Source organism: Sciurus vulgaris, assembly GCF_902686455.1.
Source record: "Sciurus vulgaris genome assembly, chromosome: 4".
NCBI classification, from domain to species: Eukaryota; Metazoa; Chordata; class Mammalia; order Rodentia; family Sciuridae; genus Sciurus; species Sciurus vulgaris.
The window spans coordinates 63,505,974-63,532,478 of record NC_136464.1 but is presented as its reverse complement, the minus strand read 5'-3'; the positions used below and the strand labels follow the sequence as shown (position 1 = coordinate 63,532,478).

At 35.2% G+C, this 26,505-nt stretch overlaps 1 protein-coding gene across 8 annotated transcripts in view; it reads right to left on the bottom strand.

Moving 5' to 3' along the window:
* The window catches only part of JMJD1C (jumonji domain containing 1C), a 355,043-nt gene that overhangs the window by 276,718 nt on the left and 51,820 nt on the right, over nucleotides 1-26,505 (bottom strand). For 3 of the 8 annotated variants that reach the window (XM_079136375.1, XM_079136381.1, XM_079136378.1), the window contains exon 1: nucleotides 18,661-20,770. The exons of 1 other annotated variant lie outside the window; for it this stretch is intronic. In XM_079136375.1, coding sequence (XP_078992501.1) covers nucleotides 18,661-18,828 — 168 coding nt within the window. In that variant the 5' untranslated portion in view covers nucleotides 18,829-20,770. Of the gene's footprint in view, nucleotides 1-18,660; nucleotides 22,376-22,406; nucleotides 22,470-26,505 lie in introns of those variants that run through there. 4 more of the 8 variants (XM_079136380.1, XM_079136379.1, XM_079136372.1 and 1 more) reach the window with 3 other exon arrangements.

The following is a 26,505-nucleotide window of genomic DNA, read 5'->3' as shown; positions in this document are numbered from 1 at the left end:
TGTTAAAATAATGAGAAACATGGGGACATTACAAACAGTGGATTAGAAGTACTGATGGAAATCAAGTATCATCTTTTGCCAATTAAAAACCACCAAGAATGTATATCAGGGTTGGGGGTGCGGCTCTGTGGTAAAGTGCTTGTCTAGCATGGTTGAGTCCCTGGGTTCAATTCCCTGCACCATCAAAAGTGGCAGCGGGGCAGGGGAGGGGGCACAGTGATACATGCCTGTAATCTCAGAGACCTGGGAAGTTGAGACAGGATGATCACAAATTTGAGGTCACACAGACTCAGCAACTTAGAAAGGGTCTAAGCAATTCAGTAAGAGCCTGTCTCAAAACAAAAAATAAGAAGGGCTGGAGATGTGACTCAGTGGTAGAGCACCTCTGGGTTCAATCCCCACTAGCAGCTGGGTGCATTGGCAGGTGGTCTATAATTCCAGAGATCTGGGAAGCTTACGCAGGAAAATTGCAAGTTTAGGCCTTTCTCTGCAACTCAGACCCCATCTCAATGGAAAAAGGACTGGGAATGTAGCTCAGTGGGTAAAGGACCCTAGGTTCAATCCCCAGTATCAAAAAACAGGAAAAGAAAAGAAAGCACAGCAGACAATTCCAAATAATCTTCCAAGCAGTCACATCTACCCTCACATGATTTTATTTACATTCTTTTTCTGCAAACATTTGTACTAATTAGGAGTTAAAATGCATTCTTTGAGGATCACCAAATAACACTAGATCCAGCCTTTACTAAGTTTCTATGGTGAACCTCATTGAACACCAATGTTCAACCAACTCAAGTAACAAACACCAGATTATTGCTGGATCTTTTAATTTAATACGTTCCTTGAAGACTAGGCCTTTAAGGTTACTGGCCATTATTACCGTAGTATCTACAGAAGCCCTCCAAAAAGTATACACAATCAGGTTTAGTAAAGGAATATGAGGAGACATCATGGTAAGGCTTTACATAGTTTCATTAAAATCTTAGAACACCCTTTTAGATAAAATATTCCCTATTTTACAGATGAGAAAACAAAATTCTCAGAGAAGTTACATCATTTTTACACAGAAATAGATAGTAAGAGGTGAAAAGCTTTCCTAAGATCTATGGACTCAGGTGATCCTTCCCCTCTTTTGTATATGATTAGACTTAATTCTCAGTGATCTCATTCTCTAACCCTTAAAGAAAGGTTTCCTTATGATCCTATACCTTCTCAGGTATAGACCTGTGAAGCAGTACAATGCAAAAGAAAGTAGACTCTGGAAGCTGGGACAGTGGCCCACCGCCTATTATCTTAGCTACCTGGGAGGATTAGGCAGGATGCTTACTAAGAGCCCAGGAGTTCAATATCAGCCTAGGCATCATAGCCGGACCTTGTCTCCAAAAACTTAAAATTAAAAAGAGTTACCAGGAGACATAAGACCTGGGTTCAACTACTAGTTATCACTTCCAATATGTTTGACCTCGGATAGTTTCCCCTAACCTCTCTATTCCTCAGTTTTGAGATTTATAAAATGAAATGATAGTAGTAATTAACTGATAAGGTTTTTATGAGGACAGAATTAATAAACGTAAAGTACTTAATTTGAAGACAATGCCTTATCCACAACAAATGCTATGTAAATGAAATCTAATATTACTACAGGCCAACCTCTTCCCCTTTCCTCTTGGCCTAGGTCCATCTCTTAATCATCTCTGTTTGCATCTTTTACCAGTATTTTCCATTCTCTCTAAAAAGCTGTCAGTTTTCCTTCTGAAAGCATTACAAACTTTTCAACAAAAACACACAGTAGCCAGCTGCTTACTTAAAAACTCCAAGATAGGTAGGAATGATGAAAATTCTGACTTTAGCTCCTTTATAACACTCCTCCTTTTTTTTTATTCTCATTATTCAATCCCTTCTAGTTTTTAATCCTCAGTTACTCTATGGCTATGGTCACCTTAATAAATATCTTTGTATTCTGCTCTGCTCCTTCCTCTTCTTCTCATTTTTATAGTGTTGGTGTTTCTGAATCATGGGAGAACAAACAAAATTTTTAATTTTCAATAAAACGTATATAACGGCTATTCTACAATATCTACCATTACCTATCATTTGTTAAACATTGTTTTGAGGTCTATATATCTAACACAATAAATGTACACAATGATGATTCGTCAAGGAAACAGTCAACCTGGTTAAGTGAGGTATAGGCAATCAAAAATACTGTCTGAAGATTTAGGAAATCTGATATAATTTGGAGCTACGTTTTGCCACTATCTGTTGAAGATTATAGTAAGTAAGACCAGAAGCAGAATGTACATGCCAGGGAGAAAAAAAAGGAAGCAATTTTTGGACCTGCTATAAAAGTTCCTCTTGGTTCGGTCCTTACATTGGTTATGGACCAATTGTGTATCAGCTGCTTTCTTTGTTCAGTTATACCTGGGGTTAAATGATATACGGGAAATAAATGTATGGAAACTATACAATATACTTTAAATATATTATACACACACAACATACAGGCAGTTTTTATACGTGTATGAATTTGTTCTTTTGGATTTAAGGCCAGGGGCAATTAAATTTAGTTTCTGAAAAGAGGAGTCAGTCCATCATGGACCTTCATAACCTGTACAAACTCAGAAGAAAGTTATACGTATGGCATAAATAGATGCCTTATAATTCAAAATGTGAATTAGGGTGAAAGAAGACTTTAATGAAAAGATGAAGGAAGACCTTAGAAGATGGAAAGATCTCCCAAGTTCTTGGATAGGCAGAATTAATATCGTCAAAATGGCCATACTACCTAAAGGGCTATACAGATTCAATGCAATTCCAATTAAAATCCCAATGACGTACCTCACAGAAATAGAGCAAGCAATCATGAAATTCATCTGGAAGAATAAGAAACCCAGAATAGCTAAAGTAGTCCTTAGCAGGAAGAATGAAACAGGGGGTATCGCAATACCAGAACTTCAACTATACTACAAAGCAATAGTAACAAAAACGGCATGGTATTGGCACCAAAATAGACAGGTAGATCAATGGTACAGAATAGAGGACAAGGACACAAACCCAAATAAATACAATTTTCTCATACTAGACAAAGGGGCCAAAAATATGCAATGGAGAAAAGACAGCCTCTTCAACAAATGGTGCTGGGAAAACTGGAAATCCATATGCAACAGAATGAAACTAAACCCCTATCTCTCACTCTGCACAAAACTCAACTCACAATGGATCAAGGACCTTGGAATCAGACCAGAGACCCTGCATCTTATAGTAGAAAAAGTAGGTCCAAATCTTCAACTTGTTGGCTTAGGATCAGACTTCCTTAACAGGACTCCCACAGCACAAGAAATAAAAGCAAGAATCAATAACTGGGATAGATTCAAACTAAATACCTTTCTCTCAGCAAAGGAAACTATCAGCAATGCGAAGAGAGAGCCTACAGAGTGGGAGAATATCTTTGCCACTCATACTTCAGATAGAGCACTAATCTCCAGAATATTTAAAGAACTCAAAAAACTCTACACCAAGAATACAAATAACCCAATCAACAAATGGGCTAAGGAAATGAACAGACACTTCACAGAAGATGTACAAGCAATCAACAGACATATGAAAAAATGTTCACCATCTTTAGTAATAAGAGAAATGCAAATCAAAACTACACTAAGATTCCATCTCACCCCAATTAGAATGGCGATTATCAAGAATACAAGCAACAATAGGTGTTGGAGAGGATGTGGGGAAAAAGGTACACTCATACATTGCTGGTGGGACTGCAAATTAGTGCAGCCACTCTGGAAAGCAGTGTGGAGATTCCTCAGAAAACTTGGAATTGACCTACCATTTGCCCCAGCTATCCCACTCCTCGGCCTACACCCAAAGGACTTAAAATCAGCATACTACAGAGATACAGCCACATCAATGTTCATAGCGGCTCAATTCACAATAGCCATACTATGGAACCAACCTAGATGCCCTTCAATTGATGAATGGATAAAGAAACTGTGGTATATATATAAAATGGAATATTACTCAGCTATAAAGAATAATAAAATTATGGCATTTGCAGGCAAATGGATGAAATTGGAGAATATCATGTTAAGTGAGATAAGCCAATCTCAAAAATCCAAAAGACGAATGATCTCACTGATAAGCGAGATGATGACACTTAATGGGGGGTGGCAGGGGGACAAGAATGAAGGAAGGAGGGACTGTATAGAGGGAAAAGAGAGGTGGGAGGGGTGGGGGGGAAGGAAAAATATAACGGAATGAATCAAACATCATTACTCTATGTAAATATATGAATATGCAAATGGTATGCTGTTATTCCATGTACAAACTGAAACAACATGTATCCCATTCGTTTACAATAAAAATAAATTAAAAAAAAAAAAGAAAAGATGGCATAAAATTTTTTGAAGTGCCAAACATATTTGGACTCCAAGTCAATATTCACATTCAAACATAACTCTTATCCATTCTTTATCCAGCTCTTCCATGAAGCTTTCCTATCACAGAAGGCATAATAATACCACAATACCATGATTCCCCTTATAATATCTATGGCTGTCCCCCAAAAACTCCTCTGTCAATGAAGGGTTATTAGAGATGAAATGATTAGATTATGAAAGCTAAAAGCTAATCAGTTTGAATGGACTGAATGGGAACTGTAGATAGGTGGGGTGTGACTGGAGAAGGTGGGTACTGGAGGTATACCCATGGAAGGGTTCATCTTTGCTGTGGCCCCTTCCTCCTCTCTCTTTGATTCATGGACACAGTGAGATGATCAGCTTCCATCCACTAATGTCCTTCTGACATGGTGTTCTAATTCACTTCAGGCCCAAAGCAATGAATATGGCCCACCATGGACTGAAACTGTGAGCCCAAAATAAACTTTTCCTCCTTTGAGCTGTTCTTGTCAGGTACTTTGGTTATAACTACAAAAACTGATTATTAACACAATAGCACTTAATATTACTACACAATTAATTCTTTATTGTGGAATGTTTTTTCTCCTGACACCAAATATGTGGTATCTTCACTTCTTCACTAGGAATTGGACAAATCAATTCAATTGGGACATTAACTACCCAGAGTTGGCGTCAAACTCCACAGGTTTAAGTGCTCACTCTCACAAGAAGTGACAGGACTGGGCCCTCACTTCAGGCACAACATGGTCACTCAAACTTTTGACCAATGACTGGCAATAAACTGAAGTCTCCCTCACACCTCTCTTTAGGTTTTGTAATTTCATGTAACACCACAAGAAAGCACTTTAGTTACTATTATGGATCTATTAAAAAAAAAAAAAAGAAAGAAAGAGGGTATGGGGCTTCTATATCCTCCAATACAGCAAGCCACCTCCTCAGCACATTGAGGCTTTGCCAACCTAAACGCTCTTGAAACTCCATCATATAGGAGTTTTTATGGAGATTTTGTTATGTGTGAATGACGTGGCTACTAGTGATTATCTCCCCATTCTCCTCCACTCTTCAGATGTTACTGGTAGGGATGAAAGTTCCAAGCTTCCATTCGAGGTTTGATCACCTTCATCCTGAAGCTACCTAGAAGGCCATTAAGGTTCACTCACAGAAAAAAAAGACTATCCTGCAACCCTCATCACTGAGGAAATTCCATGAGTAGTGGGAGCCCTGTGCAAGGAACCAGGAACAACTATCACATGTTTCTTATAATTATGTATGGTAGTATAAATCATCAGCTGGAATACCTTAATTATCTCTCTCCACTAGAAGTAAAAATACTTCTTAAAAATTTTGGATTAACCTACAATGTTGAGCACTTAATACCTGATACTTATGCCTTCAACAAACATTTACTGAGAGTCAACACATAATAATTGACTAGAGAGTTTTCTGATTTCATACATATTACAAAGTTCTCATTAGTTTTTCATTATAAAAGTAATGTAACTCAAAGAATTAAAGATAAATATCAGAAAATCCTAGGACATTTTTATATTTTAATTAAAGAAATAATTACTGAGCCCCTGTAGAAGCCAGCTGTGAACACGTTAAGTTTGAAATGCCTATAAGATATCCAAATGGAGACAATGGACAAGTTGTTTCAATGACTGTATAGTTCAATGGGGAGATTCAAACTAGGATATAAAATGTGGAAGTCCCTAGTCAAGGTTATAGGACTAGAGCTGATCAAGGATGAAAGAAGACAAAAAAGAGGTACAAGAATGAGCCTTTAGGGCCGGGGAGATAGCTCAGTGGGTAGAGTGCTTGTGTTACAAGCACAAGTTCCTGCGTTCGATCTCCAGCACCGCAAAAAAAAAAAAAAAAAAAAAAAAAGAAGAAGAAGAATGAGCCCTTAAAAGTTTGTAGAAATACGGGCTGGGTTTGTAGAGTGTTTGCCTATAATTTGCAAGGTTCTGGGTTCAATCCTCAGCACTGCGATGAAGAAAAAAGTTGTAGAAATGAGGGAAAACAAAGATTTCAAAGGACAGGCAAGAGAGGGTGAGCATAATGTTTCAGATAGAAAGTGTACAAAGTATTTGAAGGAAGAAAAGATTATTAGCCATACTAAATGGCTAATAAATCAAAGGCTACCAATGAGTCCAGTAAGATAAGAACTGAGAAATTACATTTGATTTAGGGAGCAGGTCATTTTGAATATTGATCACAGCACTTTCTTGGAGTAATGAGGGCACGGGCTTGGCTAGAGTAGCTTCAAAACATAAAAAGAGTCAATAAGTGGAGATAATCTGTATAACATCAAACACCTTAAGGACCAAGGAAGCAAAAGACAAAGAGACCTTTTTTTCCTTATAGAGAAGGGATTCCAATTTCCCTGAATCATCAGGAAATTTTTATCTTTACAACATAGTTTCCTGTTACTACTGTATTTATGTTTCAGATTATTTGTAAGTATAATTCCATGGAAAAATATTCATAAGCATTTTATAAAGAAGAAAAACATGATAAAATAATAAACTTGTAAATAAATATTAGTCTTTTCCAAAGATTCTTAACAAGAAGAAATTCTCAATTCAGTTCTTCATGTTCCCACATTATTTCTGAAAAATTCTGCAGTAAAAATTCTGCAGTAAAAAGCAGCCTACAGGATCTGGAAAACTTTCAAACAGTGGAAGGAAAAAACTAATGTTAAAAAAAGGTTTATTTGCCCACCGTCCCCAAAGCTATGAAATAGTAATGCATTTAGATCCCTGTTTATATTTTCCAGGAGTCCAGTTCTACATATCCTGGACTTCATTACCCCTTGAACAACTAAGCAAACAAATTCCACTGAATCTGTATGTTTTCCTTTAACCTGCAGGGTACTCTAAATTTAACATAAATTATAATATTCCACATTATTTAAAATAACAAAAAAAAAACAGATAAAATAGTTTATAACTTGAAGATATCTAATCTTATTTTCTATGATTCTGTGGCATTAATACCAAATTTTTAAAAATTACTGTATATAGACTACCCATCTAATTCCAATACGACAAGAAATAAGGAAGATGGAAGAGGAAAAAAAAAAACTGTTTTATTACAACAGAACCAAGACCAAACTGAAGATAGTAAGAATAAGTTCAACATTTTTAGATGTTCCTACTCACTGTTAATTTTGTAAAAGTCGTCTTTATTTAAAACAAAAGTCTTGGAATAAGTTTAAAGAAAATTTAGTCAAAATTTGGATAACTTCTTTTCTGACCTATGTAAAAGGCTATTTACAAAATAATTAATACCTATGGATCTAGCCTCCCTCATTCTTTGTGCACTCTTGAGTAAACAGAAATGTTCCTCATATACTTAAAAATCACAAGTGTCTCAGTCAAGAATCCAGAAAGTATAACCCATTTGTTGTTTTAAATGGATACATTCTGATTCCTAAACTCTAGGTGGTTCAAACATAAAACCTAAAGGAAATACATTGGAGAATGACAGAGTACTTAAAGTTGGTTTTCTATTTTTTAAGTTTTAACTCACTAAAGTTTTTTTTAATATTACTCTATGTAAATTTATGATTACACAAATGGTATGCCTTTACGCCACGTACAAACAGAGAAACAACATGTATCCCATTTGTTTACAATAAAAAAAAAAATAAAGTTTTTTTTAATAACTTTATTTTATTTATTTTTTTATGTGGTGCTGAGGATCGAATCCTGGGCCTCACACATGCTAGTCAAGTGCTCTACCACCACTGAGAGATCCCCAGCCCCTCACCAGAGTTCTTGAAAATAAAAACTTGACAAAGGTGGAAAATCACTTGAGAATGAAATCTGTTGCCAAGGGTATGGAAAAAACCCTACAGAGGTCTACATGTCACCTTAAACATACTGTTGATTTTATTTCAAAAATAAGACACCCTGAAAAAGCAATGTTTAAGAGGAACTAACATCTCAGGAAATAATTTAAATAAACAGAAATTAAAATGCAAAGAATTCTAATATATGTTTCTCACAGTAAATCATCACCAACAAAATATTCCTATTTTTATCTGTGCAGATGTTCTCTAATGATGGGGTTACATCCGAATAAACCCATCCTAAAAGATCGTAAGATGAAATGCACTTACTAATCTTCCAAACATCAAACCATAGCCTAGCCTGCCTTAAACATGCTCAAAACATGTACATTAGCCCCTAGTGGGACATCACGAAAAGAGCACCATAAAATTCTCTAGTCAAGATCAAAATTCGAAGTGCAGTTTCAAATGAACGCATATCACTTTTACATTATAAAGGTGAAAAATCGTAGTTTAAATGAACCGTCTGTATTTCTAAAATTTGTGTTATAATTTTACTCTAGATGAGATGCTACACAATCTAAAAGTAAAGTTATGTAAAAATGAATTTTATATTTCCACCGAATACAATCTAAAAATATAAGATATGAAAAGAAAATGACATCTTCAATAATGTATCGAAAACTGTGGTCAAGATCTAATAAACTAGTAACATTATTATTTGTTTTTCTTTACACTTTTCATATATCTTACCTCTACTCTAATTTCTTTTGTGCCTATTAATGAAAAGAGCTCCTAAGATATTACAGGAATTAAAAATATACACAGGAAAAAAATAAAGATGACATTATTGTTAAGTCCAAAAGTTGGGTTTAAAGAAACAAATGAGTGATTCAGGGCATACATTCAAAAATCAAAATAGAGTGTCAAAAGCAAACACACAAGACTTATGTGAAGAAAATCATATCCACTGCAGTAAAAAAAAAAAAAAAAAAAGTAAAACTTGGCTAGAGCAGTATTTCCATGTTGTTTAAAGTGAGGGCTCAATAATGAAAAGATGTTCACACTTCCTAAATTAGTCTACAAAATCACATACAATACCCAGCAAAATGACACCAGGATATCTGTTGGGAAAAGAGGGAGAAATGAGATAACTTTTTCATTAAATGCAATTTAAAATATTATATAAGCCACCAAGATATGGTGGCACACACCTGTAATCCCAGAGGCTCAGGAGGCTGAGGCAGGAAGATTTTGATTCAAGGCCAGCCTCAGCAACTTGCCAAGGCCCTGAACAACTCAGCAAAACCCTGTCTCAAAATAAAATATAAAATCTTATTTTATAAACCAAGTAGGACTTTTACTACAATGCAAGGATGGTTCAACATGCAACAATCAATAAATGTAATAATCACATTAACACAGAATGAAGAGGGGGGAAAATGATTATGGCAAATGAAATAGAAAAACCACCTGACAAAATTTAGCACTATTTTCATGATAAAACACTCCACAAATTAGGACCGATAGAAAGTACAACATAGTAAAAGCCATGAAAATTTCTCAGACAAATCATACTCAAAGATGAAATGCTAAAAGCTTTATCTCTAAGATAAAGAACAATGCAAGGATGTCAGCTTTGCCATTCTTCTCAACATCCACCTACAACTAAAAAAATTTTTAAAAAATAGCACTGTAAATTCTAGTTAGAAAATTAGACAAGACATTCAAATTGTAAAACTCTCTGTTCAGGGATGTTTTATATGCACAAATCCCTAAAAAGTACATATACACAGAAAAAAATAACTGTTGGAAAAGTAAGTTCAGCAAAAGTAGAATACACTCAATGCACAAAAATCAGCTTTCTATACAGCAATAAACAATCTGAAAAGAAAATTAAAGCAACTGCATTTGCAACAACAAAAAATACATAATAATTAACTTAACCAAGGAGACAAGACTTGTACACTACAAAACGTGCTGAAATAGACAACACAAATAAGTCTGATAAGATAGCATGATAATCTTACATTTAATGTTATACTTACAAAACAGCAGTCTAGAACAGTACCTGATACAAAATAGGTGTTTAAATATTTAATAAGTATTTTAATATTTATTCATATTTAAATTCAATATTTGTTGAATTATAGTACTGTCCACAGATAAACAAAAAGTATTTCCAGATTTATGAATACTGTAACAAATGCTGTTAAGCCTATTTTATCTTTCATGAAAATAAGTGGAATGACTGATACTTTATACATTATTTTATCTCTTTTTTCATTCTCAGTTCATTCAACTAATATCATTTTTAACCAAAGAGTATGTTTAACATTAGAAAGTTCTTCAGTAAAAGAAATTTCAACGGAAATATGAAATTCATTTTATGATTTTATAAGTTACAACATTTAGTAAATTGCAAGGAAAGACTTTCACCAAATAGGTTCCAATGGTTTGTGTTGGGGATTGGTGAGCTTTAAGTTTCGAAAAGAAAGGAACAAGATTGAGAAGTCCAAACATTTACAGAAAAACATTTAGACTTCATCAAATAAACAAAGGAGAAACTATTAAAGAATAGGGGAAGAACTTTGCTAAAGGCAATTAAGGATGAAATTTGTTCACACTAAATAGAATACACTGGAGAAGGCAGAGAACTCAAAGTAAAATAACCAATAAAAATACATGTTGGAGAAAGAAAGGTTGGAACCTAGTAGTAGTAAAAACTGCAAAGAACTGAGATTGGGATTTACCAACTTGGGGAAAAAAACTTCCAACTTGGGAAAAGAAATTTGTAAATGTCTACATTCAAGGTGAGGGAAACATGTAGATAAGCCGCACAAGGATACAAATTTTCAAGCCTAAATGAGATTTCAAATAAATTCCCAAAGGGCAGCAAGTTTCACATGAAGGTGATAAATTACATTTTATACAGAGGTTCTATCAGATCCAGATGCAGGACATTCATGTAAGAAAAAAGGGTAAAGATAATGGTTCAAACTGAACAAAGGTCAATGCTTAAAACTTCAGATTTATAAGTTAACTGCAGATTACTCTCCTTTGAGAACTTAATTGTAACTTAATTATAAATCTGCAGTTTTAAGCAGTGCTTTTTCTTCATATTGAACCATTATCTTTACCTTTTTCAAAAATGCTGAAAAACAGCAGGCATGGGACTGAGCCACTACTGCAAAATTGAGATGGGAAGAACTTCAATCAGGAAAGAAAGGAAAAATAACAGTTCAAGGGGAGGTGAACCATGGTGTTTTAGAAATCAAGAAGGTGCAAAGGTTAGGAAAGAATATATATCATAGCAATCAAAGGGACTTTTTAATTTTTACTTTGAAAATCTGTGAATTATCATGTGAAGAATATGACAGGGTATATCATATCAAACAACAATAGTTATGGAATTAGAAATCTGTATTCAAATTCCTGCCCTGACGCTTATTTGATCTTTTACTTTTCAGAAGTTAAAGAAATAGAGCTAATGAATCTACCAATTAATACAGAAAACACCCCTCAAATACATACAGAAGAATTAAGGAAACAAACCAAAGAATTAGTGTATCTATTATCAGTTCCTTTACTACCAACTCATGTTATCCACATAAGAGTTCCATTTTACAGATAAGGAAAGTAACAGAAATTACAGGTTACACATTATCTATTTTACCCAAAGTCCACGCTTTCATCCTAAACAACAACATAGATGACTAATTAAAGTTTATTTGATTTTACCTAACTGCACTGTCAAATTAGGAATCACTAATTGTAAAAACTTCAACACTACACTAACGAAATAAAAGATCAAAGGAAGTATTCCCCATGAAATTTTCATTAGTGCATTTTCTTTTATTTCCAAATATATATGCTAAAACAGAAACAGAATTCTGCATTTTAACCATTTATATACTATTTTCACCCCAAACATAAATATAGCTAACCAAAATTTCCCAGTGCATGAAGAAATATATATTGAATCATTTCAAGGCCTACTATTATAGCTCTGGGATATTTATTTATTCTACCTCAATTTCTCTAATTAAAAAAAAAAAAAATAGAAGCCTGGCACACTGGCACTAGCCTATAATGCTGGCTACCTGGGACGATGAGGCCAGGGGATCACCTAAACCCAGAAGTTCAAGAGCAGTCTGAGCAACACAGTGAGACTCCATTCTCCTCTACCCGACAAAATACAAATTCTCATCTTCCAAAGGAAACACTAAACAGGAATCACAGTATTGACAAAAGAGAATTATGATCCTTGTAATAGTACACAAGAGGCATACCATAATGGAAGACTTATTAACTCAGAATTAAGAGCTGTGGGGACAGATCTGAAACTTATTTTGTTTCACACTTTTGTCTAAGACATTGTAAGTTAAAAACTATTAATGACAATTCCAAATTAAATAGCAAAACCTGTGAATCTAGACCAATTCCTTTGCTGATTACACAAATGAGAAAACTTAGGCTCAATCTATAAAACTGAAATACAAGTACTTAAGAAATGCTTCTACGAAACCTAAGATTTTTAAGTACTCAGTTACATATATTTATATATATTTGTACACAATTCCTATTTATTCAAAGTAGTTTCAAAAGAAGCTCTATCCAGATCTATTCTTTTTAGCTATTTTGAACTAAGAGGTATTGTATTATGCCTGAAATTTGCAATCTACTTAAAAACTATGTAATCCAAAAGGAGTCTACTTGCCAATAAACCCTAAATGGAATATCTCATTGTATGAAACGCCTTGTTCAAATTCAACAAAATTAATTCTCATGTGATTTAGTTTCAATTGATTAAGTCTAGGAAACTGGCATAGACTGACCATGTTGCAAAACCTCAGAATTTTAGCACTATGTCAGGCAAAACATTAAATGGATTATGAACTGTTTTTCCCCTACTAATTAACTATGTATTCTCTAATTAAATCAATAAGTTCTGCACCATGAGACAAAAAAAACAAAAACACATTTTCATCAATGGGTTTACTAGAATAATTTTATGAAATATAATGTAAAGTGAAATGTTCCAACAAATTTTAGTAAGCACCAACCTTCCTCCCCTCCCCCCCTTGATACTGAGAATTGAACCCAGGGTCACTTCCCACTGACCAGTATCACCAGTCCTTTTTATTTATTTTGAGACAGGGTCTCCCTAAATTGCTGAAGATCTTCCTAAGTTGCTGAGACTGGCCTCGAATTTGTGACACTCCTGCCTTTACCTCCCAGGTCTCTGGGATTACATGAATACAACACTGCACCCAGAAAGAAAGTACCAATCTTAAAATAAAGGAGGAATTATATAATCTTCAAAAACTTCGTCAGATTAAGAATTTTATATCAAACAAGTTTGCTAAAACCCACATCTGAAAAAAACTATCTGAATATTAAACAGACATTTGATCACTGTCAAAGCTCAAAATAAAATTAGCAATATTTGTTGCCACTAAATCTCAACCATTAAATCATAAGTGTTTATATCCAAACAATTTACCTGAAACCGTTCCACATAGACATTCAGAAGTGCAAAATTTATTGGATTTTATAAGGTTAAATATAGCAAGTATTATGGCAATGTAATTTGTATTTAACATATAACCCCTGCCAGTTTACAAAGGAACCCTAAAATTAAGCCCATTAACATTTCTCCTACAAAATTATTTAATTTTATCTTTGTTTTCATTTGTTCTTTTTGGATATGAAACAGTAGAGTGTATTGTGACATACTGTACATATATGGAATAGAACTTATTTTAATTAGGATTCCATTCTTGTGGTTGTGCATGATGTGGTTAATTCATTTTAGGATTTACTAAAAAATGAGTTCAGTCAAATTAGGTTTTGCTTTTAGGTAAATCATTAAAAAATAAACTGAGCTGCTACAGTTATCTGGATATTAGAATTGCAGATAAGGAAAAGAGAACCTACAGTTATTTATCTGGCTAACGATGATACAGAATAAAAGCACATTTATGGTACATGACATAAAAAGTAAAGACTGCCATTTGTATGTATTGTGGAATATTAATGATGCCTCTTTCCTAAAATTTCTACTTACCTATGAAGAATTAAGAGCAATTTCTCACTTACTACACATAAGTCCTTAGGACCAACAATGACCCCAAATTTAAGAGAAGGTGAAAAACAGTCTATGTAATCAAATCAGACACAAATGTCTTTTTACCTACCAGCTAAACCAATTTCCCTTATGGTTAACCTATCAAAGTCATATTGACCAATGAAATAAAAATCATCCATTCATATTTTGAACATTTTGTGAATATACCAGAAAACAGTTATTATCTATACTGTAAGCTCACGGTATAAGTAACAAATAATTCTAATCCTAAAGAATTATCCAAACAAAACATAAGAAAACCAAATGATACGAAACTCAAGTTCCAAAAGCTGGGCAGAAATACATGGAATTTAAAATGGAAGAGGGCTTACTATAGACAATTATAAAACATTTTGAATCCTAAACATGAATGCTTCATTTATATTTAAGACACATAAACTGTGCAAAATAACCTTTACACAGTTCAGAACAGTTTAAAATCTGCATTCCCAGGTTAACTACTCCTCTTCAAGTGATTGCAAGAAAATTCTCCAAAATAAAAGAAATTTTATGGGTTCTATGTTTGCAAAGCAGTATCATTTTTTGTGTGTTCCTTTTGTGTGTTAAAAACCTCTGACACATTTCTTAAATACTCTTTAGACGGAGGGTAGTTTGAAAAGAGGGATATAACTGCCATAAGTATCAAGGAAACACAGACAAGGGTGGGTAAACTAATGAATAACAAATTACTAAATAAATATGTGATGGGTATCAGGATGTGGAAATAGACTAATTTTAGCATATTATTATTCAAAGATTAATATTAGCTGATATAGTGGCACATGCCTGTAATTCCACTTAGGAGGCTGAAGTAAGAGCATCACAAATTTCAGGCCAGCTTGGACGACTTAGCAAGACTGTCTCAAAATAAAAAGTGGTAAATTTCTTCTGGGTTCAATTCCTCATACCAAAAAAGAAGAGGGAGGGAGAGAAAGAGAGAATGAATATTATACAATAGTGCTTCTCAACTGTCAAGTTTCCTTCTGTGCTACCTAACTCTTCTAGAAAAGTTCCTCCAACAGTAGGGCAGGAGTAATGCTCAACAATCTATGTCAACACAAGACCTTTCTAAATAAATAATGGTGCTAAAAAAAGAAATCAAAGGCTCCTGACACATTTGTATCTTTACAATTTGGCTCTCTGCTGTACTGGAGAATTCATATGAGAGCTTTTCTTGGTTGATATAGTTCCAATATAGACAATACAGAAGGTTGTCCAGCCATTTTACAAAGTCACCAACAAAGTATATGAAATTATCCAAACATAATCTAGTAAAAATTCTACAATTAAACTAATTACTTAAGAGATAAGACAGCACAGTGAATATCAGTAAAACTATTGGTATGAAAATAAATTTTAATTTTAACTTCTTTGTATCAAACTATTTTACTTGTATATCCACAGCATACAAGAATATGCTTACTACCCTGATATGATGAGCAGAATGCCATTCCCAAAGATATCCATACCATAATGCACAAACCTTGTGATTATGTTAATATTACCTGGCAAAGGGTTCAGATCAAATTAAAGGGGAATTAAGTTTCATATGGGACTAAAGTGGTTAATCAGTACATGATGAGACTATCCTGGATTATCTGACTAGGCCCAAAGGCACTTGAGGAAACAGAAGAGAAATAACTAGGAAATATTGTCAGAGAGATACAACCTGACTGATTTAAGATGGAGAAAGGGGATAATAAGCCAAAGATCGGGCAGTTTCTAAAAACTAGAAGGCTGGTTGTGGTGGGTTAGGCCTATAAAAGGGTTAGGGATGTTGCTGGGTGGATAAGCAACCTGGTTTCAATTCCTGGTACCAAAAAACTAGAGAAGGAAAATAAATGAATACCTGTGAAAGTCTCCAATGAACAGTCTTGTCATACCTTAATTTTATATCAGTGAGAGAGCTATGTCAGATTTGTAAAAAGACAGATTTTTTTTTTTTTTTGCAGTGCTGGGGATCGAACCCAGGGCCTTATGCATGCAAGGCAAGCACTCTGCCGACTGAGCTATCTCCCCAGCCCCAAAAAGACAGATTTGTATAGTTTACAGCCACCAACATTGAAATGATTGGAAAATAATATACATACCAATTTCTTACATATAAGACCAAAAGTAGAATTAACTTTGAGACACTGACAACTACTTTCAGTTCTGATAAGTTTTTCTCTCAAATCGTGTGCTTTTCATGTGCCACACATATGTACAGCTAAAATTTCTTATATATTTACAGGGCTTTGATTACATATATTTATAACTTTATAAAAACATAAAATAACCTATTTATCAGCATGTTTATTTAATCAATCAAGCTCTTTAAAATTTACTATGCAATAACAAGTCTAAAAGGGAGAATGTATTATGCTGGTGCTAAAACCTGTTTCAAGTTTCATTTAAGGAATATGCATGTAAAAAAGTCTAAGTAAATCTAAAATTATAGGTTCTAGAATTTAAAAAATATTATAGTTAATAATAGTCATTTTTCAAGTAAAGACTGATGAAGGAAAATATGTCAAAGGTTTACACAGTTATGGTTCCAATGCATTTTTTAAATTTACATAGTGAAATACACAGATGGTATTTCTATGGTATAAAATAGATGGTATAATTCTATGAGTTTTGACAAATACATATGCATGCGTGTAACCAATAATCAAGATACAAAACAGTTCTATCACCTCAAGAAAATCCTTCCTGTCCTTTCCAGTCAGGCCTTATCATTCACAGATACCTTTTTTTAAATACTCAATATTTATTTACAAAAATAATATATGTAACCACCTCTTTAGCATAAATTTCCAACTAAGTCTTTTAATATAGTTATCCAAACAGCTTCCACACAAAAGCCAGGACGATTTTCATATCAAAGTTGAAAGAGAAATGAATTCAGCACATGCCTTTTACATACATAGAAGTAGTTACTGACAAACTATCACAATTTATGGAATCATTAACATCTGAAAATATTTAGCAAGTTTTTTTCTCCAATTGAACAAGAAAAATCTTCAAAATTATCTCTAATTTCATTTTAGAAATATCTATTGGCCAAACAAACCTATTTTGCAGCATGTCAACCTTAATACATATATATCACATGAAACCGTATCACTGACTATAATGATTTAAAAAACAGGATTGTACAAAAACAAAAACACAGCAAAATTATCACAACAAAAATATCAAAACAGGTTGCATGTACAGATATTACAATGGATTGGGAATTCTAAGTCTAGATACACACAAAAGGAAAAAAAAAAAATGCCCACATTTTTTAAGAGAAAATGGAAACGGCCCAAGGCACTAGGGATAAATGTCATGGATTATGTATTCCTAAAACCACCTTGGGAAGCCAGGGTACAATAGTACCCTGTTCCCTACTCAGTCTCTTACCTTCAACCTGTTCCCCAGTGAGAATGCAGTAGATACACAACAGAGCACATCCCCGACTCAGAATCATGCACATAAATCTATACTACCCGAAGAAAAAGTGTCAAGTGTACGGTGGAGGGAGTAAAATAAATAAATACTGACTCTAATGGTTTGCGGCACATTTAACATTGTAGTTTACAATATTTTTCACTTAAAGTCACATAAAACGCAGAAACATCTAGACTCTAAATCACTATCCGCTCCCAACCAGAAAGTACAAAAAGAAGGAAAGGTTAATTCCTATTACTCTCCATAGCAAAAAATCCATCTTCGTTTCCGGTTCGAAAGCCAAGCATCTAAATACAGGACGAATCAGAGCACCGCCACAGCCATGGGCTTTGCCGCCCCCCCCCCCACACATGAATCCCAGTACTGGAAAACCAGAGATGTCTTTCCCCTTCTCCCGCCCCTTCAGCGACCTTACCGGATAAGTTTAGAATCTCAAGCCCAAGCACTGTAAGACTTCAGCATCCAGAGCGCTGCCAGCGTTGCCGGTCGCCTCCCGCTGCGAGCGGCCCGCCCCCACCCCCACCTGCCCCAGGCGCGCGACATGCAGCTCGCAGCCCCGCCTTTCGGTGAGGTCCGCGCGGCCGTCCCGGCGCCGCAGCGGGAAGCCGCAGACCACCCACTCCCTGACAGGGAGCGGGACGGGCCCGCGGATGTCCCGGGATGCCAAGGAGTCCAGTTCTGACACCGCCTCTGCAGCGGAAACCACTCGCTGGAGGCGGCGACCAGGCTGGGGAAGTGGGCAAACCCGCTGAGGGCTGGAGAGAGGGGCGTGACCGCCAGTTGGCCAAGCTGAGCAAGGTGCCAGAGGCACCAACAAGGTGCGGCTGCGAGGGACCCGCGCGCACCCCGGGAAACGGGGGCGCTAGCTCTCTTACCGCCAGGTCCGGATTGCGGCTGTCCCTATGGGACACGGCTCGAATGACCCCCGCTCGCCAGCTCCGCCAGCAGCGTCCGCTCTCCCCGCGCTCCGGACGCACGTCCTCGCCGATCGCCACACACAAAAACCGCTTCCCCACCAGCTCGGGTCGCGTCTCCACAGCCATAGCCGTAGATCCCGGAGCGACTGCTGCCTCCTCCACGGAGAGGGAACCAGCGAAAAGTCGCTCCTACTGACCGCCCATGCTGAGGAAAGCGGACCGGGATACGGCGGCGGTCCCGCGAGCGAGAAAGCTCGGACTCAGGGACGCTCCGGACGTTCTCTGCCCAGAAGGACACGGCGACCTCGGTCCTTCTCCGTTCCCAACGCTACTCTAGACTCCCAAGCTCGCGACCTCAGGCTACGGCTCCACAAAAAAACTGACAAATCCCCCACACAGCCGTCGGAGGCCCGGAGGCAGCCCCGGCCGCCGCTGCCACAGCTCCGCGGCCAGTACTACTCCGCCTCCCCTCCACTGGTGAGGCGGCGAGTATGCCGCGCGTCTCCTTCCGCCGGCGCGGGCGGGGGAGGGAGCCGCGGAAAGGGTCGGCTGAACCTCCGCAGACAGAAAGTAGTGCCCGCCGCTGCGGAGGCTGCTCTGGGGCGGGGAAGCAAGAGGTGAGCAGGGGCCGGAAGCGCTTTCTCTCAGCAACACTATTAAGAAAGTTTGTGGTCCACCTTTCTATTCGTCATCCCTTCAGAAGTGAGGCTGAGGAGAGAGTGAAGTGTGCTGGTTCCACTCTGGATCACAAAATAAACTCAAGGGTGTATGCCTCCTCTCCAGAGCGATGTTTTTCAGAACACTTGGCGCCTGTCCTCTGGGATAGCCTCAATCGACAGTTCTGCAGTCCCAGCAGCAAAGCAACAATTCCTACTAAAAAAACCAAGCCCAAAGAACTCGGTCACTGCAGAAAAAGGGCCTACGACTTTAAATGAAGAAAAGCCTGTCATCCTTTCGTTCTTCCCAATTACGGTGATACTAATTACATGCTCTAGCTGTACAGACGAGACACCTTTGTCCACAAGAAAGCCAAACGCTCTACTGCGGGCTTTTGTCAAACTCTGTGCCAATCTGAGTACTTTTAATACTTGTACATAGTTTAAACACACTGGTCAGATGATAAAAAACAAGAAGAGGCTCTAGATTCGGTTACTAGAAAATATCATGGAAAGAAAAGGATTTTAGCCAATCACAGTTCAAGAAAAAAATTATGTTTATTTGCCGTCCAATCACAACAGGGCTTTATAATCCATACACACACCCCTACAACTTGGAACTCCTTTATTATCACTTGACTTCTCTCAGATCAAACCTCCCTTATAGATGGTCAGTGAGGAGTTAAGATTTCAGGAATACTTCAGTGTTTCAAGGTATGTTTTAAAATTCTAGTTCTGGCTTTCCAGGGCATTAGTGATTAAAATCAACTTCAAAAAATCATCTAGTTCAATAAAATTAATTCTAAATTACAGTTTTTTAGAGATTTTCTGAAAACTTCTATTCCAAAAAAATGTTTTCAAGTTACTTTTAAAAGGAGTTCATAATAATAATCTGAAAATGTTTTAAACAAACAGAATAAGACTTTTATCTGCTTTCTCCAGAACACCCAAGCTAAACTGAAGCAGAAAAACACAGCCACTGCTAATAGGTTAGAAACCAAAATAACAGGGAGAATAAATTTTAAACATCATTGTCTAATTCTGCTAATCTAAAATCCAAACACAGAACTTCAATACATAAACAAAGGAAAACTGTGTCCAAAAATGCAAACTGGTAAGTTGAGAGAAAAATTTATTTTTACCAGGGCAATTTTATTTCCAAGTTCACTTTCAGTATACACTGCAATACTGGGGAAATTATCTTAACAATTACAGACTCAGATTTCTAAAATTTCAACTTAGATTAATGAGACAGTTAAATAACCCAGTGAAAATAACCCAGCATATGAAAAGATAAAAGAATAAGGAGACCCACATTCAGATAACAAATAATCAATTAATTGCTTTGTAACCTTGGGCTTGTCACAGTTGTTAAAAGGGAAACTGCCTGATTTCTAATTCTCAGTGATATCCTAGGAGCAAATGAAAAAAAATACAAATAAAGTCATTTGAAAAAGGACATTCAAATTTAACATTATTATGAAAGACACATTCACTAAACGATATTTTTAGAGTGTAGGTTGATGGGGTGCTCTACATACAACTGTTTTTAATTTTATAGGCAACTCCTCTAAATGGGCCCAGAGGAACCTGTCTATATGTGGAATTCCTCCCTTTTTAAGTCCTATAGGAAGCATGTAAACTCAACAAATTAGTTAAAATATTTCTTGGGCAGTAAGTTTTTCAGAAGGTCATATATTCCTATATATTCTTAATAAAACATCTTACATTCTGGGGCTGGGGGTACATAACTCAGCAGAAGAACACTTGCCTAGCATGCTCAAGGCCTGGGTTCAATTCTAAATACTGCACAGTAATAATGATAAAAATTTAAAATCTTAAGTTCTTAGAATCTATTCCAAATTCTGTTCTGTGAATCCCCTGACTATAGCCAATTCTTAGGGTCTATAATACTTTGTTGATATTTTGCTTTTGGAGAAACTGTAAGTACATATTTTCAAAGATAGATTAAGAAGAACAAAGGTTTTTTGTTTGCTAGCATTTTTTGGCTGTTTGGTTTCAGGGGGTATTTACATTATTTTATTTTTTGCCAGCAAATCATAACTTTGCATATGGAATTAAAAGAAATTTTAAAGTCAAATTTGAAACCTCTGGATATTTGTTTCTTTAATTAATGAGTTTCCTTATATTCTTTACTTTCATAATGATATTCAGAAAATGACATTATTAATGTAAAGAAAGAAAGAGTGATAGCATTTCTCTGGCATACAGGCAAAGAGTGTGACTGGTAAGTATTTAAAATCACTAAGTTTACTTATAAGAGCTAAAAAAAAAAAATAGAAATAGTTTTTCCATCCTTACATGGAAATGTTCATTACCTATGTTTATACATATACATGCATTCAAGTAAAGCAAACCTCATACATCAACTGTCTTAATCCATGTAAAAGATACATTGGGAGATTACTCCTTATCTTTAAATATATAAAAATACATTCATAAAAACTAGTTGGTTTATTTTTAAAACTAACTTCTAAAATAAGTAAATGCATTTATTGCAATGATAAGAGCCATGATTATCTAATTATCAATGAAGTTCAGTTTCATTAAGCAAACAGCCTACTAGTTGTAAGGTTTCAACTTTCTGTTTGGTATAATCATGGAAAGGGTCAATTACCAAGTCTCACATATACTAGTAATTTTTGCCACTACAGGAGTCTACTTTAAACATCAGAAAAACACAGATAAAAAGTTAAAATCCATTTTTCTTGTAATAGTATTAGCCATCATTTGTGAACACTAACCAAAAATGGGTCAAAGACTATGCAAACTAAAATGTAATCTCATTTTTATTTTAAGAATGAGGAAAAGTAGCTTTAGAGAAGCTTTACTAACTTGCCTGAGAACACACACTAAGGAACTGGTTTTCAATACTAGGCTTTGTGATATCAAAGGGCCCCCTACCCTTAACTATCTAAAAAAAGATGCTTAAAAGAAACATACATGTCAGTCACCAAGTTGCTTCCTCCTTATTAGCACAGATTATTCATAATTTATTTGTTCAATATTTATTTAGCACTCACTTACTATGTCTCACATCTGCAAGGTTCTGGAGATAGGGCTTCTGTCCTTGAGAAGCTCACAGTCTATCTGGAAAGACACATTAGAAATGCTTTGATTTGTTTATTTAAGGAAGTGTCAATGACAGAATGGCATACAAGACAAATTTGATGCATTTTAACAAATACTTTTCAAACGTCTTATACTTGGAGGCTTTTATTAGCTATTAAATGTAAAAACTAGATTGAGTTTATACAATATGAGACTATATAGTAAGGTTCATCTAGGAACTATATGCAAGTCAAAATTAAAATAAAGGAAACCAAAAGTTTACCTAAACTACATAAATGGAATATCAAAAATAAAAAGGAATGTTTTATGTTACCATGCTTATAACTAAACATTAAATAATTTGCATACTGTTAGTTCCATAAGCATTTACTTGAAATGAATTCCTCAATCACATTTATGATAATGATAAGGTAACTCAAATGTGACTTCTTCAAGGAAATCATTCTTAAGTCTCAGACTAAGTCAAAATATCCAACTACAGATTTTCAAAACAGACCCTAATTGTCTTAGTACTTACTACAACTGTATTCACATGACTATATAACTGATTATGTTTTATATTTGATAGAATATAAGGTCCATAAGGACAAGGACAGTGCATCTTTATCATGTTAATAACTATACTCCCAGCTCTACTAAACGAAGAGAAAATGTTATTGAAAAAAATTAATGAATGAACATAGCAAAATATACCATTTTCTTAATACAACCCAACTAAAAGGAACTCCATCTGTAAATCAAGAGTCATGAATAAGAGGTTCCTGTTCTTCCTATAGGATTATTCACTGTCTTCATAATAATGTCCACTGTCTTCATAATAATGTCATACATAATCTCATTTCATCATGGAGGTACAATGTTAAGCCTTCAAATGCTTGTGCTTTGGCAGAAAAGCAAACTTGTTCCCACGGAAATTTATAAAGAACAGATATAGAGAGTTACAATTCACAAGAAAAACATTCATTTCATTACCAAACTACCAATTTAATACAAACCCCAAAATGATCCTATGAGCATATCAAAAACACCAGTCTATTTTTAGGTTCTAAAGAGAACAGTCTCAAATGATGTCCTTGATGGAGCCAACACAGGAAAGTAACTTTTTACATTCTTGGATACCATGTGGAAGAAGAGAGGAAGAGAAAAAACAAAGGAAGAAAATGAACAATCAGCCTAATAGTGCATTGTCTACATCTGCTATCCAGTTTCCAATTTAAATTCTGGATGCAAAGGAATCTACCACTTCTCTTGAGTATTAAAGGGAACACTTAAATTTGACTCTTAACTATAAAAACATTAAAAATTTAGCAAGAATGCACACAGCATTTGAAAACTGCTAATCTGGTGACTGAGGAACTATAAGAAACAAATGAAATTTTCATGTAGCACACACCACAGGTCTTTCCAGGGTGTCCTACAACACTTTTCCTCTGTTCACTGCCCTGCTCAGAAAAACTACCATCAAAATATGCTAGATGCAAATTTGCATTTTGCAAACAGGTTAGTTTTCTCAAGAGTTATGTTTCTATTGGTCCAAAAACCTTTTACTGTAGGCATGTTAGTAGCAGCAGAGCTAAAATGCCTGAGAGTAGTTCTGTTCTTAATGAAATTTCATTAAGAAAAGGTGTTTCTAAACTACATGTAAAGCTATAAATGAGAGAAACCAAAGTAAAATATAAACTAAAAAGTAATAGTGACTCCAAAGTCTCAGCATGCTAACTATACTCCACTGATGCTCTTCACAGATTTAAGATGAATTTTACATTATGAAAGAACTTTATGATCATGAACACACAGCTCTAAGGTACATTTCCCAAATTAATGGCATCTGGCTTCAAAGAAACAAAACAAGACGAGGCAGTAAAATATAGGGAATCTTTGGTCATTCCTTTCTTTGCCACGTTCTAAAAAAATCCACATGATTACATGAGATTTATTACCTGCCACAAAACGTAAATATGTAATAAGAACGAATTGCGCCATATAAAGGAAAGCATTGTCGTTTGGCTCCACATGTTCTTCACCACTACAGATAATTTATTTACTCAATTAAAGAGCATTATAAAATAGTGCTCTAATTCCAAACCCTATAAACCCTATGTTCACAGAATCTTGGTGTTTGGAAGCCCGAGGTTTCACTTGAAAAAAATCACACATGGCACATAATGAAGATCAGACCTCAAAAAAAAACTTTTATCTACAAACTTAAAATTCCTATCTCTATCTCCCTAGTCTGTTACTCTGGAGCACATTTTGATATTACCTAAGAAGAAATGGAGAGGAGAAACATTCAGAAGGTTATCATAATTTTTAACAAAATATGCAACTACTTAGCTAGATATCCCAAATATAGCACAGTAGACATTAACAGTCACATAATATGACCTAATGAAAAAGTAGGAATCAAGAAAATCTAGATAACTTCTACACTAACTACTGAATACTTTTAATAAACCACTTTGGTCCTCTAGGAATCTTTTATAAAATGTACAAGCTGACAATCTTTTAAGTTCTTAAAAGTTGGCTTCTAAGGCTTCAAGGTAATTCAACAAGAAGCATTGTACACTGTCATGTCATATGGCAATAATTTAAAACCTGAAAAATAAGCCAGGTACAGTGTCACTAAGCCTGTAATCCCAATAAACTTGGGAGGCTGAGAAAAAAGGATCAAAAGTTGGAGGCCAGCCTGGGCAACTTAGTGAGACCCTGTCTCAAAATAAAAAAATAATAAGGGCTGGGGATATAGCTCAGTGGGTAGAGTACCCTTGGGTTCAATCCCCAGATACCACCAAAAAAAACAAAAGTCTCACAGAAGATAGACATATCATTAATATATACATGTAATAACACAGAAGGACTTTCTGATTAAACAGTTTTTAAACATCATTGCAGAACTGCTACTTTCCTCTGCTTTCCAAGTTTGGTAATAACATTTACAAATAATCCATCAGACATCAGAACTAACTTGAAATGGAAGAACTTTTCTCATACTCTGCATTACAAATAAATCTTTACATATGAAAACCTTAGGTCTGCATGTTTTTACATTCTTCTTTATAATAACCTCTCTGAATGTCTTTATTCAACTAATCTAACTATGAAAATTATCTTAAATCAATTATTTCATTTGTTTATATCTAAATGTAAATTCATGCTTCTTTCCCCCATGTAATTTTTTTCCCCACAAGTTTTTAAATCTCATGCTGTCAAATACCTTTATGTATGTGACATAAAGTCATGCCTAGAAAATACTCAATGTAGATATTCCTTCGTATTTTCTTCTTAGTAGTTGTATAATTCCAATTTTTATAATTAAAAATCTGAATCTGTTAATGTATTCCTTCTTAATTATAGAAGAATTACAAAAGAGAGATGTTGTCTTATATGCAATTAACAAAGATGGAAAAAAAAACAAGTATTAGCAAAGGTGTAGTGAAACAAGTACACACTCTTATAGTACTAATATAACTTCGTAACAGTTCTGGAAAGCAATCTGACCACCTTTACTGGTGACAGTCTTAAACAAATGCTTGGAAATCATTCTCAATGAAAAGGCTAAAGACACAGAAATAAGAAAAAGTGTGCTATGTGCTTTGGGCTGTCAACTGCCCAGAGCCTCTCCTCAACAGCACTAGAGAATAAGAGTTAAAGAGTACTTGAGAAGAAAGAAGCATGAAGCAGAGTGTTTTAGAATGGAAAAGATGTAAACATATTTGAATCCTGAGGGAAATTTCTCAGGAAACAGGGATAGAATAAAAATGAAAACAAAAATTTTAATGGAGCAAAACACAAAGAGAAGACAGACAGGATCAGAAATAAATAGCCTATTTTCAAGTGGTTAAATACAAAAAAAAAAAGAAAGAAAGAAAAATAAAAGTGTGATGAGGGATTAAATGAAAGAATTACAGCAAATCTAACATATTGACAGAGACTGGAATAATGCTTACCCCTAAAGGTATGTTAGTACTGACTATAAAGTGGTATGAGGATGCTACAAACATCATGTATCTTGATGTGGGTGATGTTTACACCAATATGAAATATGTAAAAATAA